The 15,928-nt window shown below is 41.1% G+C and overlaps 1 protein-coding gene across 3 annotated transcripts in view; it reads left to right on the top strand.

Moving 5' to 3' along the window:
• The window catches only part of APH1B (aph-1 homolog B, gamma secretase subunit), a 31,203-nt gene extending 16,998 nt beyond the window's left edge, over positions 1-14,205 (top strand). For all 3 annotated transcript variants that reach the window (XM_006770806.2, XM_015568549.1, XM_006770805.2), the window contains 2 exons: positions 6,359-6,486; positions 10,947-14,205. In XM_006770806.2, the coding sequence (XP_006770869.1) occupies positions 6,359-6,486; positions 10,947-11,114 (296 nt within the window). In that variant the 3' untranslated portion in view covers positions 11,115-14,205. The remainder of the gene's footprint in view (positions 1-6,358; positions 6,487-10,946) is intronic.
• Positions 14,206-15,928: the final 1,723 nt, after the last annotated feature.

The following is a 15,928-nucleotide window of genomic DNA, read 5'->3' as shown; positions in this document are numbered from 1 at the left end:
CGCTGGGTCTCTAGTTTCTTATAATAAATGATCACAGCTAATTGCACTGGCTATGACACAAGAATACTCTATATGCTGTACTATGTTATCAATTTTATCATTAAACTAGAGGCCTGATGCATGAAGATTCGTGCAAGAATAGGACTTCTTCCCCTGGCTGCTGGCACCAGCTTCCCTCTGGCACCCGGGACCCGGGTCTTCTCTCTGGCTTCTGCCTTCACTCTGGCTGGAGCTGCCTTCCCCCTTCACTCGCCGCCCTCCTGTAGCTTACTCCACCCCCTACCCCAACCCCCTCATAGCAGGCGTCTGGCCCCGCCCCTGCCCCCGGCCACTCAGTGCCTGCGTACCTCCTTGACGCCCACAGGCCCACCATCTTTGTTGAGTTAATTTGCATAGTCACTCCTGATTGGCTATGGGCATTGCGGAGAGATGGTCAATTTACATATTTGTCTATTATTAGTGTAGATGTATGTTTTTATTACATCTGTCATGTAATAGTCTGTTTTCAAGCTGCTCAAATAACAGAATGGAAAACTGTACTTCTGGGAAGTCCTTTCACTAAACCGTGGCCTATTGTAGTCTCTAGTAGTCTGTGATATACTATCAAGTATGCAGAGCACAAGTAGCCCTCTCAGTTGTTGCACTTCCATCCTTTCTGTTGCTCAGGTCAAAAACTTTGGACTAATTCCCAACTCTTCCCTTTGCCTCCTAGCTCACATTCAGTCCAACTACAAATCTTATCTCCAATTTCTATTAAAATCTCACCACAGTTCTTATGGGCTTGCTTTTGCTTTACATATGACAGGAGGAATAGATGGTTTGAGGGCTAGTTTGGAACAGACATTTAAAGAAAAGTTAAATCTGACGGTGCTGAAACTATTCCAGACCCGAGATAAACATGGGAAAGTCCTAGTTAATGTCAAGAAGTCAATCAATGAAGCAGGAATACAAAGTAATGGAATCCCGAGAGCCCACACTCACTGGCTGCTGCCAGGTCCCAGCTTTCAGTGAGCACTGCTTTAGACCCCATGCTCCCACTGGACTGCCAGCCAGTGAGTTTTGATGTGGTTTATTATGTAGCATTTTTTAAAAATATATATTTTATTGATTTTTTACAGAGAGGAAGGGAGAGGGATAGAGAGTTAGAAACATTGATCAGCTGTCTCCTGCACACCCCACACTGGGGATGTGCCCGCAACCAAGGTACATGCCCTTGACGGGAATCGAACCTGGGACCCTTTAGTCTGCAGGCTGACGCTCTGTCCACTGAGCCAAACCAATTAGGGCTAATGTAGCATTTTTGTGACAATAGGTGACTAATAGAGAGTTTCAAGTATTTTTAAATGTGTCACTTATGGAAAGAGTTGACTCATGATTCTTCAAGAGCTTTCCTAGGTCCTCGGCTTTCTTAGCACTATTGATATTTGGGGTCAGATAATACTTCGTTGTGGGGCTGTCTTGTGTGTTGTAGGGTGTTCAACAGTACCCCTGGTTCTATGTACTATATGTCAGAGGTACCCCACCCCCAGCTGTGGCAACCAAAAATGTCTATAGACATTGACAAACACCCCCTGGGGGCAAAATCATCCTAGCTGAGAATCACTGAGTTAGAAGGCAGATTTGGGTTCAGTTTAAGAATGAACATTCTACAGTGACTGTTTTAATGAAACAAACTCCTAAAATGGAATCATTTGAGGTAGACCCTGTGGGATCTACTTTTTCATTGCATAGGCATCTAGATCAAACAACTTCTAAGGGGCTTTCCCCTCACTCCACACTGATGAGCTAATTTGAGGAGAGAATTTCTTTATTTTCAACATTTGCCAGAGGGATTTTAAACATAAAATTATATCCTTGGCAGTCTTTTTGGCTCATAAACATACTTTGGGGCATATTCATAATATAAAATATTAACTGCTACTTAAACACCTGTAGTCATTCAAATTGTTTTCAGGATGTCTCCTTTATGATCTAGTTGATATTAAGAGACAGTACTATGCCTTTCTTATGGACTATGTATTATGAGATGATTTTTAAAATGTCTCTTTAATCTTGGAGAATGTTATTTGACTAGTAATATATGTACATCAATATTACAATAAAGTAGGTCATAAAATTCTCTTACATTTGTTAAAGCAAAGGTTTAAAGTTAAGTCCCTGTTACAGGAAAGGCATTTTCATTTAATTTAGTTTTGTGGCCTGACTTCTACTTGGGCTAGGTCATTAGAGATTGAATCCAGGGAGTTTTTGTAACCAAGAGGGATCGAGGAGTGTCACCGAAACTTGACACTCCAGACTCTTATTTGGAAAAAGAAGTCTGAAGCCCATTGTTAGTCACATCCTTTCTGTTGCTGCCCTCACCCAGCAGCAGCCCTTGGCTCTTTCTGGCATGGTTAGAGATACTCTGAAGTTGTCTGTGCTGGCAGGATCCAGTAGTACGATTAGTTGCTATCTTAGGTGATTGCCTTTGCAAGGGCAGAGAAGTAGAAATCAGGAATGAGAGAGAAAGGGGAAAAGGAAGATATTTATGAATCTGTGTGCTAGAGTATTTGGGGTATATTCAGGAGGGATGAAAGAACCAAACAGCTAAATGTAGCCTCTTAAAGATAACACTGAAACATTTTGCTTAGAAATAGGTTAGATTGAAATATTTTATACCAAGAGAATTTGATTTTAAAAATTATCAGTACAGGAAGTCCATTATCAAACTAGACAGCTACAGTTTCACACATACAATACTTATTAGAATTGTTTATCTTTTTATTAATGTTTCAAAATATTACAAATTATGGAAGCTCCTTTCATTAATCTGGATTATAAGCTAATTTTGATAGTCTTATGGTTAATTTAGAGAATTCTTTTTTACTTTTAAGAATATTAGAACAAAGTAAATTTTAGGGATAGATTCACTGAAGGAACTTTGGAATTTTATATTTAGGAACATGAAATGAGAAAGGTTTTGCAATTAAATGATAGTACCCTATAGATACTCTGTAAATTTTCATTTCTAGTTGGAGTTAATTCCACTTACTAGGGAGAAGTATCAAATGGTATGTATGTATGTGGCAGAATAGTTTAGATATCCAGGTCTCTGTTTCTGTTGGACCTTGAACCAATTATGGAGAGAATAAACAATAAAATTCCAGTATTTTAAATAGCACATTGTAATAGTAAAGACTTATGATGACCAAGGGAGTCAGCCAGAAACTAGTGCTAGCTGAATAAATTAGCAGTCAAATAGAAATGTATGTTGTTTTAATAATTGCCCAAGAAGTCAGATATTGTGTTAATAAGACAGTAAACAGTAAAGGTAGGGAGAGTTCCATGAGACTGTGTTCTTGTTTTGTTTTGTTTTAATATATTCTTACTGATTTCAGAGAGGGAGAGATAGAATGATGAGAGAGAATCATCGATTGGCTGTTTCCTGTACGACCCCTTCTGGGGATGGAGCCCGAAACCCAGGCATGTGCCCAGACCAGGAATCAAACTGTACCTCCTGGTTTATAGGTCGATGCTTTACCACTGAGGAACTGGCTGGGCGAGACTGTGTTTTGTGCACCATGATACCCCCAGTGCTTAGATCAGTGCCCGGCACAGACAGGCATAGATGTAGACTGTACTTTGGAGACAGGGCCAATCCATAAAAGGTATTTTTGGGGGCAGGAAAGGGCCTTGCAAACAGAAATGTGGGCCTAGAATTTGGAAGATAAGTCAGAGCTAAGGATATCTTGAGGATCTTTGTCTGAAACTCACAGAAGAATGCTCTTTTGGATGAGAATGGACTGAAAATTCCCTAAGTTAGAGCATTTTCCAAGTAGCTGAACTCCAGGACTTGGGAGCGTGATTGGCTGGTTTAATGTTCACGGTAACGCATAGACAGAAGGGCCAACATAAGCTGACAGATAGATGACACATTTATGGTGCCATTGCTTTCTCTTGCCATTGGATTGACATCTAGGTTTTAGAAAAACCTTAGAGTGTGAACGTTTGTGCTGTGTAGATTGTAGTTTCTACACTGTCTTTTCTGATATAGTAAACTTAACTCCTGAGTGTCTTCAGTGGTATCAACTCTGCACCATCACTTCACCAGACATCTATCTTCAGGGCAGCTTCCCTTTCCGGGATCATCACTGGGGTTAAAATACATCATTTTAGTTTAGTCAACCTTGTCCTCAGCGTAAAAAATCCCTTTTCTGCTTTAGTTAAAGTATTTACCATCATTTACAGAAAGGATAGCACACTATCACTAGATGTAACAACTTGCTTTTCTCAAACCACAACAGTTAGGTCTTTAAATATTGTTTTGTGTGTGTTTTACTTTGTATAAGTGAAATAATAGTCATTTTTCCTCCCACTCAGCATTATATTCTTGAGATCATTTATATTATAGATTATATAGTATTCCATGTGTGAATATAAAGTACTACAGTCTATGTTTTCTGGTAATGATGGACATTTTTTGTTATTACAAAGAGTGCTGATGTAAAGATACACACACACACACACACACATATCCTTGTGCAAATATATGAGAGTTTCTCTAGAGCAGAGGTTCTCAAACTTGACTGCATCAGAATCAACTGAAGGGCTATTTAAACAGATTGCTGGGCTCATTGTGTCTAATCCTGGGAGTTTGGTGGGGGTCCCCAAAATTTGCATTGCTTTTTTGTTTGTTTGTGTGTTTTGTTAATCCTCACCAGAGGACATTCTGCCATTGATTTTTAGAGAGATTGGTAGGGATGGGGGAGGCAGGGAGAGAAACATTCATGTGAGACACATTGATTGGTTGCCTCCCGAATATGCCCCCATAAGGGCTTAGGGATTCAACCTTCAACCCAGGTACATTCCCTTGACTGGGAATCGAACCCAAGACCCTTCAAAGTGCACATGCTGATGATCTAACCACTTAGCAACACTGGCCAGGGCCCAAGAGGTTGCATTTCTAAGAAGTTCTCAGGTGCTAGTGATCTATTGATTCAAGAACTAACTGCTTCAGAGTTCAGATCTAGCTGTGGAATTGCTGGAGTGAAAAAGAGTGCACAAATTTTTAACTTTAGTAGGTAATGCTAGATTGTTTTCCTACCAGCAGTGTGAAAGAGAAGCATCAGACCTGAATTTTTGCCAGACTGGTAGGTGTTAATTGTGTCTTATTACATGGCCAAAAAAGGGAACTCTGGCCGAAACCAGTTTGGCTCAGTGGATAGAGCATTGGCCTGCGGACTGAAGGGTCCCAGGTTTGATTCCGGTCAAGGGTATGTACCTTGGTTGAGGGCATATCCCCAGTAGGGAGTGTGCAAGAGGCAGCTGATCGATGTTTCTCTCTCATCAATGTTTCTAACTCTCTATCTCTCTTCCTTCCTCTGTGTAAAAAATCAATAAAATATATTTTTTTTTAAAAAAGGGAACTCTGTGTGCCTTTTCTTTTTTTATGTTAAAACTTTCAGAATATGTGGAACTTCACCTTTTAAAATGAAGAATGTTATCCAGGACACACACACCCACAATATTCCACAGAAAAGCTGTATGCGCTAATCAGATTCAATTTCAGTTGCCTCAGAAGAATTTTAGATAATTATTGCAATGTTGAATATTTTTATTCTTCCATTTGGCCTTTTAAAAAAATCCAAGGAGAAATTTCACTTCAGTGAAAACTTGTTTACAACAAAGATATTCCTGCCCTAGCTGGTTTAGCTCAGTGTTTAGAGCATTGGCCTACAGACCAAAGAGTCCCGGGTTTGTTTCCGGTCAAGGGCATGTACCTTGGTTGCAGGCTCTTCCTGGGCCTGGGCCCTGGTCAGGGCTCATGCAGGAGGCAACCAATTGATGTGTTTCTCTCACATTGATGTTTCTCTCTGTATTTCCCTCTCCCACTCTCCCTAAAAATATAAATAAATAAATTTAAAAAATCGATGGGAAAAAAATCCTCAGGGAGAGAGAGAGAGAAACATTGATTGGTTGCTCCCACACACTCCCCTCAGGATAGAGTCTGCAACTGAGGTACGTGCCCTTGACTGGAATTGAACCTGGGACCCTTTAGTGGCCCGGTCGACACTCTATCCACTAAGCCAAACTGGCTAGGGGTCAGAGACACTTCTTGAAAGCCAGATTCAAGTTGACTTTTAACAGGTTCACATTCTAGAGAAGCTGCTGCAGAGCTGACCCCTGGTTTAGAAATGTTGTTTTCCAAGTTACATTTGAGCGAATGTGTGTCCTGGTCCTGCTTCTGTCAGGTGGCAGCGAAGCTCCCCCAGTGGTGTGGACCCCCAAGAGCCTGTGTACCACGACCAGGTGAGGTGTTCAGTGGGCTCTGGCGTCTGCTGTTCGAATGCCTGAGCTCTAATGGGTGGCTGTCTTTCAGCTTTCATGACGCAGGTGATCATATTGCTGCACATGTTCTGGGGCATCATATTCTTTGATGGCTGTGAGAAGAAAAACTGGTACCCGCTTCTTGCAGTTATTCTGACCCACCTGCTGGTGTCAGCCCTGGTGAGTATGGCCATTGTGCTCAAACTGTTTTTTGGAGCTCAAGTCCACCTGTGTACAGTGGTAGATTCCACCTTAAATGAAGTACATGCTCATGGGAAAATGAGGACATTCAGAAATGTTACTTGAAAGAATGGATGAATGATAGATAAATCATCTAAGTCTTACTACAGAAAGACAACTATTAATTTGTTGGTAGATCTCATTAAAGATGTTTCCCTAGTGTCTTTCTTTTTAATGGGTACAGTCAAACCTGAAATAGTCTTGAATTATGCTTTGTCGTGTAACACATCTTAAACAATCTCCATGTTCTTATATTTTTAATATATAAATTTTAATGGCTTTATATCATCACAGAAAAACTGTATTATAGAATGCTTACCTGACTGATCCCTTCTGTTTCTACTTTTGGTTATTATAACGCTGTCTTGGACTTCTTTGTACATGAAACTTTTAAAATATATTGTTCCAAGGAATGGAATTATAAGGTTAAATAGTATGAATATTTTTAAAGCCCTTGATGCAAATTGCTAAAATACTGCCCACGGGGTTGTATCATTTTTACTCTAACTGATCAATAACAAGAATGACCATTTCAATCCCTTCTCTCTGACATTTTAATAATGCCAATTTTCAAGAGAAATGTTTAAAAAGAAAACTTGACTAGATACATTTTAAAATAATTTTGAATGCTTTGGGCCTGACTTTTATTATAGTTTGTCAGATATTTACATCAGAATCATTTCCATCACTGCCTTGTCCAGACCCTTATTATTTCTCATCTAAAGGAGGTAAAAGCTTTCTTCTGATGGTGCCCTGTCTTATGTTTCTCTCCTCCCCACCCATTTAGAATTTGTATCAGGTTTTCTTATATTGGCCGCCTCGTCCTGACCCAGTCTTACTGCCTCTCCTACCAGTGGTACAGGATACTAACGTTATCCATAATATGATGGCAACTGTGTAAAGTTAAATCTTCATCAGAGAAAAAAAAAAGATCAGAAAGAGAGTGGATGAAAATATTAAATACATTTATCTCTGGGTGGATTCTTTTAACTCCTTATAGTTTTTGCCATGTTCTAAGTTTTTTACAACATACGTTTTATAACCAGAAAGGAAGTTACATGAAAAAGCAAATGTCCTTATGAATCCAATGGACCGTTCATTTGACAAATAATTATTAAGTGCCTTCTATGTTCCAGGTACTGTTCTAGGTGAACAAAACAGTTTAGTGACCAAAACAAAGATCACTGCCTTTATAAGCTAGTAAGGAGGAAGGGGCAATAAGCAATAGACATATGAGAAATTATATAGTATCTAGAAATCGGTAGGTACTGTGAAAGAGGAGAAGTGGAGCAGGTTAAAAGGGATCCAGAGTGTGGGAGGTGGAGGGAAGGCGAATTTTTGAATTAGTAGTCAGCACAGGCTTCAGTGTGAAGGTGACATTTGAGCGAAGACTTGAAGTAGAGGTGGTTCTGCAGCTGGTCTGGAGAAAGCATCCTGGACCGAACAGCTGGGGCAGGAGGTTGAGCATGTCTTCATGTAGTTATTGGCCATTTGGATAATCCTTTGTGAAGTGCCTGTTCCGGTCTTTTGCCCATCATTCTATTGGGTTGTCTGTCTGTTTTTTTTTGGATTTTTTTTTGGGGGGGGGGGGTTCTTTATATATAGAATGTCCCAAAACTGTATACACACATTGAATTTGTATCAGGTTTTCTTACATTGGCCTCCTTGTCCTCTGAGCCAGTCTTACTGCCTCTCCTACCTAACACCTCCCAGTGGTACAGGATGCTAACGTTACCCTCAACACGGTGGCATCTGTGTACAGTCAAATCTTCGCTTGGTAAAATATATTTAATTTTCAGAATTGAGCTATCAGCTGTTAAAGAGTGTATACATTTGGGGGGGGGTATCCTGTACTCTTTAAAAGAGGGCTTTGTCAGGTGTATGCATTGCAAATAACTTCTTCTACAGTGTAGTTTGTCTTTATAGTCTTCTGATGTTGTCTTTTTATGAACAAAAGTTATTTAATGTAGTCAATTTTTTCTTTACGTTTTGCACTTAAAATTCAGTGGATTTGAGGTATAGAATTATTCTGAAGAAGAATCCAGAAAATGTTCAATACCTGCCATGCCCACAGATGCCTCTTGAGAAAAGCATTCTTTTTACATAGGTGCTACCTGCAAAATCATCTATTTCCCTGGCCAGAGCTTAGAGGCAGTGTTGACACCTTAGCCAGGGACATATGCAGGCCGGGTGAGTAAGGAAAGTGAGGAGCCTTGGAGGCACACCGCTAGCCTCTGATTCGCAGAGGTGTACGGTGACAAACTGGCCCAATCAGATCCTCCCTTTTGTTAAGCGCAAATGCTAGGCTAGATGCAAACCTATCTCCCCACCTGACCCTGGCCCAGCAGAGAATCCCTCCTCCTGTAAAGGTCAGTTCCTCCATTTGGGTTCTAGACCGAATTCTTTCCTACTGAAGACTTTGCTCCTTTGACTGTCCTCTGTCCTCCTTCACCAGCCTTTCCATCTCTGTGTCAGCTCACAGACATATCTTCATAAAACTTCATTATTGCCTTCTCCCCTCCCAGCACCACCCTCTTTTCCCCTGTCTCCCATCACCGCAGAACTTCTCAGAGTGATCCCCCAGATTGTCTTCACTTCTTCACCTCTCATACTTCTAGCCCAATCTAGTTTCTGCTCAACCACCCCTTTAAAATTGCACTTGTCAAGGTCAAAAAGGACCTTCGTTTCTACAAATCTAATGGGCAATGTTCTTTTTTCATCTCAGCAACCTTTAAAAAGAGTTGACCACTTTTCTGAGACATTTTTCTATTCTGACTTCTGCATCACACTGTCCTGGTTTTCCTCTGACCACACTGCTGGCTCTTCTCAGAGTCCTTGCTGGCTCTTTTTTAATAAGTCAGGCCAGTGGAGTGGTGTTGACACTTCCGATGTGTTCCTGTGATACCGAACAGCACAAACAATTCATACATGTTCTCAGGGCTTGATCTTGACTTTTCTTTTCCCTTCTCTCTGCAAAAGCTCCCTGGGTAACTTCATTCGTAGCCATGGTTTTAAATACCATCTATGGACTGTGCCTCTATATTCCTGTTTCTAACCCAGGCCTCCCCTCTCCCATACTCATATATCTAACTGCTTACATGACATCTGCCTTTTGAAATCTGACAGGCATGTCACTCATAACATGTCCTCTTTGGACTAGATTCTCACCCACCACTCCAAGCTTGGTCTTCCTCAAGTCTTTGTTATCACATTAAATAGCTCCACCATTTATCTAAACGTGGCCTCTCACTGTCCCTCACATTCCATCCATCAGCAAGTCAGTTCTTTCATCCACTCTCCATCTCTACCTCCACCTAGTCTAACTCATCATCCTGTACTCTCCCGTCCAGTACAAAATCTTCCTCACTAGTCTCACTGCTTTCACCATTGCCTCCTTTAATCTTTCTCTGCAGTTTAAAAATCTAACTCAAGTCATTCAGCTCCCCTACCGGAAACACTGTGACCCTCCATTGCACTGAGTGTAAAATCCACGCTCCTTACCAACATGCTCTGTAGTTGGCTGCCCTCCTCTCCGACCTCCTCTCATGTGCTGCCCCTCCATCGCTACACGTGATTAATACTGACTCTTCTCAGGGTCTCAGCTCTCCGAGCTCCTTTTATTCCCTCCCTTAGTCTCCACAAGGCTGGCTCACTCCTCCTCCTGTGTGTGTCTCAGTTTAAATGCACTTCCTCGGGGCCTTCCTTGACCACCCTAATGGATCACCTCATTTTTACCTGTCCTATCACCATCACAATTATAACTGTTCTGATCTGGTATTCATCACAGTTTGTAATTATGCAATTAATTTAGTTGTTTCTTCATTCATTACCTATCTCCCTTACAGTGTATGAACTCTGTCATGATAGAAACTAGGGTCTTCACTATTGAGTAGCCCATTACCTCTCAGCACCCCGTCAGTGTTTTCCAAATCAACTTTTGGGACCGACAGCAGTTGTGCAGGTGAAAAAGAGATGCTGCTGTTCCCTCATGTTCCCTCAAATACTAAGGACTCATACTGAAGTAATTTGGACTTGTCTGGCTTTCTTCCACATTCTAAGAACTAACTGGTTCTTGCACAGAAAGGATTACAAATGGGGTCCAGTTATATAACATGTATCGTCTGGTGGGTATCCCAGTAGGTTCTGGCTTCTCATTACCTCCTAGGGTTGCCATTCGAATACAGCACAGCCCAGATCTATAGGCTAGTGTCTGCTGCCAAGGTTAGTCCGTGTGTTTTTGTGGGTTCTGGTGCTCCCCAGGACAGGTCATACATCGCATGTTTGGTGTTTAATAGCATCCCAGCTATTACAAATATTTCCTATTTCCCTTTGTCTTTGGTTATTCACATGTTTAATATGCTAGCCATTATTACCCATGCTGGTTTATTTTTCCTTTGCAGACCTTCCTTAATCCGCAGTATGAAGTAAGTCTGGTGTCAGCATATATGATCACGGTGCTCACTGGCATCCGGGCATTCTTCGTTGCTGGAGGCAGCCGCCGAAGCCTGAAACGATACCTACTCTGCCAAGACAAGAACTTCCTCCTCTACAGCCAGCGCTCCAGATAACCTCCCAGAGCCCGCACTCTCAACAGTAAGCTGCGTCTTTAGAGGAAGCATAACTGTGCCTTTTTCTAAAAATTCCTCTTCCTGGTGGAATTGACTGAAAAACAAAACTGTCCAGCTGTGATATGGCTTTCATGCAGCAGCTCATCCAGCCTGCACATGAGAGTGGCCTGGTGGGGAAACAAAGATAACACTGGTTTCTGGGCTTCGTGCTCCCGGTGTAATTGGTCTGGGCATTTGGTGATTTTCAAAAGCTTCCTCGATGACTCTGATGTGCAGCCAAGTTGAGAACTATCAGTGTCCAAATAGGAACTTGCTGAGACCACCACGAGTGAATAAGAACCCAGATGTTTAGCTGTCTCCTGACTCACCTAGTGCTGAATGGCACGTCCTAGCCAGCCTTTGTCCTTTCCAGTTCTGAAGTCACAAAAGGCCATGGACTGTTTCCTGTACTTCACTAGTACCCTGTCTTATGAGAACATGGCAGGCTGTGCTTCTAAATGCAATAATACATAGCACTGGAGCACTGTGATAATTTAGCCAAAGTGAGCTATTGACTAACAAGCTGTATTAGTCTGTAGTTTTTCCATTCTAGATTTTGCTTTCCGAGGCATTACATTGTTTTTCAGCATAGATTCAGTTTAACTAAAAACCCAATCATTTTCTGACTTCCTGGGAAGGTATTCTGAAACCAGGAATTTTCATGCAATTCTATGAGTCTTTTCTGAGTGTAAGGCTTTTTCCGGGCCCGCAGCACAGCGGACTGCTTGTTGCTGGGCTGGTTGAGGTGAATCCCATTGTCTGCCTCTGAGCAGCGTGGCGGCTGCTGAGTGATGTCCCTGCGCCAGGTTCGCTGGAACTGGAGGAAGTGTAGAAGGAAAACAAACCAAGAGGGTGGTGTGGACATGATTTGCTCCTGTGGAACTAACCAGCACTTGCCCCGAATGGTGTAGTGGAAAATTGGAAATAAGTTTTCAACTGCCAAATTTATGCTTTTACATAATCTGTCTAATCTGTAGATCTACTAAATGTCTGTGAGTGTTGGTAGCAGATACATAACTCCATTGATAGGAATACCCAAGGTGTTTGTTCAGCTTCTAAACATCGCTTTTGATTTCCTTTTTAAAGAGAAAATGCCATGAGTTGTGCCTTTACTCACTTGAAATGGTTTCCAGTTGATGGCTTTTAGGAAGCTTATGGTGGGAAATGGAGATTTCCTACACATTAAAGTGATAACCTCAGCGAATCCCATATGTGCAGCAGACCATCCCAATGAAACAGGAGCAGCAGTGGCGGGGCTCACCAGTGATAGGACGTATGGAAGAACTGGATAAAGTGATGGGGATTTTTTTTCATGAACATGTGCAAAATGGAAATGTGGCCAGTATCTTGGGCTGCCACTCACCATCATTCTGGGAACCAGAACCTTACCGTTGAACTAGACCTTTTGCAATGAAATTCCCTCCTGTGTTTAAGTTACTAGAATTTCTCAGTCTAGGGACTCAAGAGCAGTTGTATTTCTAGCAAGGCTACAGTCTTGCCTGAAACAGCAATTGCTTAGTCCCCTAAACAATTACAGTTATTCTCCTAAAGTGTACTTCAGTCCTAAGCCAATGGTTCTGCTGGCATTTGCAATTTTCCACCTTAATACGAGATTTCCGTTAGGCTAGAAGAATCATAGGAAAAGCAAGAGATGTAGAGACCAAACAGTGAGATTTACTGTGCAGAGTTGAGGGGAACAAGATTCCCACTGAATTGAGCTTTATTCCTATTGGAACATGGTATTGTTTGATGAACACAATAAGAAAAATACATAGTTGGTTATTGCTATTGACTTAAAGTCTCTTAAATGGTTAGTCTGATAAAGTATTTGCTGGCCCGTAAAGTGTAGAAAAATCTGAGAATGTTAATATTTTTCATACTTGACCTCTGAGGATGTCCTCTGTGCATTGATAGTTTCATATTAAATAAGGAAGCTGAGATACTGTAAAATCTCACTTATAAAAACTTCTCAGGTGAGAAGAAAATTTTCTTTGATGGTGAGACTGTTGTCTTAGTTCAGGAAGTTACTTAATAGTCCTTGATTACCTGTGAATAAAGTAACTTTGTAATCCCGATTTCTTGTAGAATGTGAGCATTGTCATAGTTAGCTTCAGCACTGTTGTTGCAGATAGCCTTAGAGCCTTGCTTTGCCTAATGCCACGAAAGCCCAGAGGGAGTGTACGGTCTTCCTCTGTTACTGTATATATATTGAGATGCAATTTTTAAAAAATTGTTATCTATAATGAGCTTTTGAAACTTGATAGTATTTGGAGAGAGGGAGATGGTGTTGATGTTGAATGTTCTCCACACAGAGCTTCCTCAGTTTGGAGGGACATGTAGTGGACCTTGAAATGTGACTCGTGTTGCCACGTAAATAATAGAGATTGATTTTGTTACTCTCTATACATTTGTATTTATTTTTAATTCATTTAAATTAGTCGTAGTAACTGGAGAAGTTCTGTTACCTCGATCCTGGCCTACCTGTCTGGCAGGATAGCCTCTTTTAGTGCATCGTAATGAAAACATTGCTGAAAGGAATAAATGGTGATATCTGCAGACTGCATAGAAAATAGCTTTTGTTCTCAACGTTAGTATCTCTATTCTCAAGCACATTTACGTGTTTGCTGAGAGTGTCAGATTCATTCATAAATGCTCGGTGTTCTTATCCACAGAGTTGATAGCACTCTCAAGCACTTCTTGAGAGTTCTGGTTTTTTGTTAGCTGTGTTTTTCCTGGTCCCCACCATTCCTGACTCCAGGTAGACAGAGTACATGTCACAACAAAACAATTTTAAAGTGCTTTGCTTAGAGCACTTTGTTTATTGCAATGTTTACATTTCTCATTTTATAAAAGGCTTTTTACTTCATTCTATTAAATATTAGTGTTTAGAGAGGTGGGTATTATCTTTATGTACAATAGGCATCATTTAATATGTTATACTGTTATATATACTTGCAATATCAGACCTTGCAGTCAGTACACAATGCAGTACCCTCTTTCTAGACCTTTATTTTTCAGTGAACAATAAAAAGATTGTTTGGCACTCTTCATTTTCCATGTGTCCTCTTTTTTTTTTTTTTTTTTGAATGATGTATCCTTTGGTATCTATTATTACAGTTTTTGTCCTTTATAAAACTTGGCTGTACATTCTGTTGTTTATGACTGTCAGCTCTGAGACTTTTTTTTGAAAGATAAGTCTTTGTTATCTGGTTTAAAATCATAAGGCCTATTTCATTTCTGTGTGTCCAGAAGCAGTTTGGTGCGTAGAAGTTCCTTGAGATGTGGAGGAGAGTCCTCCAAGGTCCTGGAACCTCACCTTGAAAACTATAATTGTGAAATAGTGAATTTATAAAATACCATGTAATTGTGGCTAAAGATGGGAGTTGATTGACAAGGAGAGTGCAGTTTAGTTTCTACCCAGTGACCCTGAGCGGCCTACAGAGTCCTTTTTCCCTTCCCCTTGGTGAGGAGACAGTGCAGCTAAGAGGTCAAGCATGGCCTTTGCCATCAGAAAGGCTACACAGAGATTTTTGTGCTGAAACAGAAAACCACGTGATGCCTGTTCACTCTGGTTTGAAATGAGGCTCCACGTATATGCTGACTGTGTTATTAGATGAAATAGCCCCAGGGACCAAGGGCTCTTTGCTCCTAACTTGTAAGCCAGGGGCAGGGTGTGTGTGCATTCCTCAGGTAACAGACCAGATTTGTGTACAATTTTGTTGGCCTTTCCACACTGAAATTGTGGCTCTAGTTTAATTGCTGTTTCTGGTATTTAGTTGGGACAGGAGTTTCCCTGTGACCAGCCTCAACACATGAGAAACCTCCAAAGGAAAGAAGTGTATATTTACCTTCCCCTCCTTGAAAATGCTAAGTAGAAGGAACAGCTCAACTGGCTTATGGTCTCGTCTCAGTAAAAGAATTGGGGGGTTGACACACTGTAAGGCAAGCATGTCAAACTCAAAGGCTAACACGGGCCAAATAAACGAGGCATGAAGTCTACTAGTAAGGTGACCATAATAGACTAGGAGCCCTGAGCAGGTCCTGGCGTCAAGGTTTAGTAACGTGCAGGTGGTACTTGTTGCTTAAGTGTGGACGACTGTAAACCCTGCTGCTTCTACCAGAAGTAAAACCATATGTTTTCAGTGCTTGAGCACAGAGAGAGGGTTTACAGTTTTAACCAGGGCTTACCATGCACAGACAAAGGATGACAAAGAAAATAACAGGTGGTAGAGATCTTTGTCCTTGTGGAACATTTAATCTAACCGCCCAGATTAAAACACATAAGTATTACTTTAAGGCAGCTACAAAATGCACTACAAATTTTGAAATAATATAGAAGAGCTCCAATACATAAGATGGTATTAAAATTTAGAAGTGGATGACGGGCACCTGGGTAATGGATGTAGATCAAGAGGAAAGATGGGAACTGAGGACAACCCTGGCTGCTCCAATTGACAGGGTGGAAAGGGGAGGTGGACTTGTCACTGAGGAAAGAAGGAAAACCAGGAAAGTTTGGTGGCCTGAGAGCCAGGGGAAAGTATGTGAAATGATGCTGAATAATGAATAAGGTGAGGAGTAAGAATTGGTGGTTGCATATGAAGATATGGATTTGCTGGGTGACATTGATAAAAGCAATTTCAATGTGGGGACAAATAGCTAAATGGAGTGGATTATAGAGAGTGGGAGATAAGAAAGTAGGCACAGTATATAGAGTACAGATAACTATATAATTACTAGAGGCCTGGTGCACAAAAATTTGTGCACTCGTGGGGGGG

Source organism: Myotis davidii, unplaced genomic scaffold (assembly GCF_000327345.1).
Source record: "Myotis davidii unplaced genomic scaffold, ASM32734v1 scaffold461, whole genome shotgun sequence".
In the NCBI taxonomy this organism is placed as follows: Eukaryota; Metazoa; Chordata; class Mammalia; order Chiroptera; family Vespertilionidae; genus Myotis; species Myotis davidii.
Note: the sequence above shows the minus strand (reverse complement) of the source record. Positions and strands in the feature narration are given on the sequence as shown.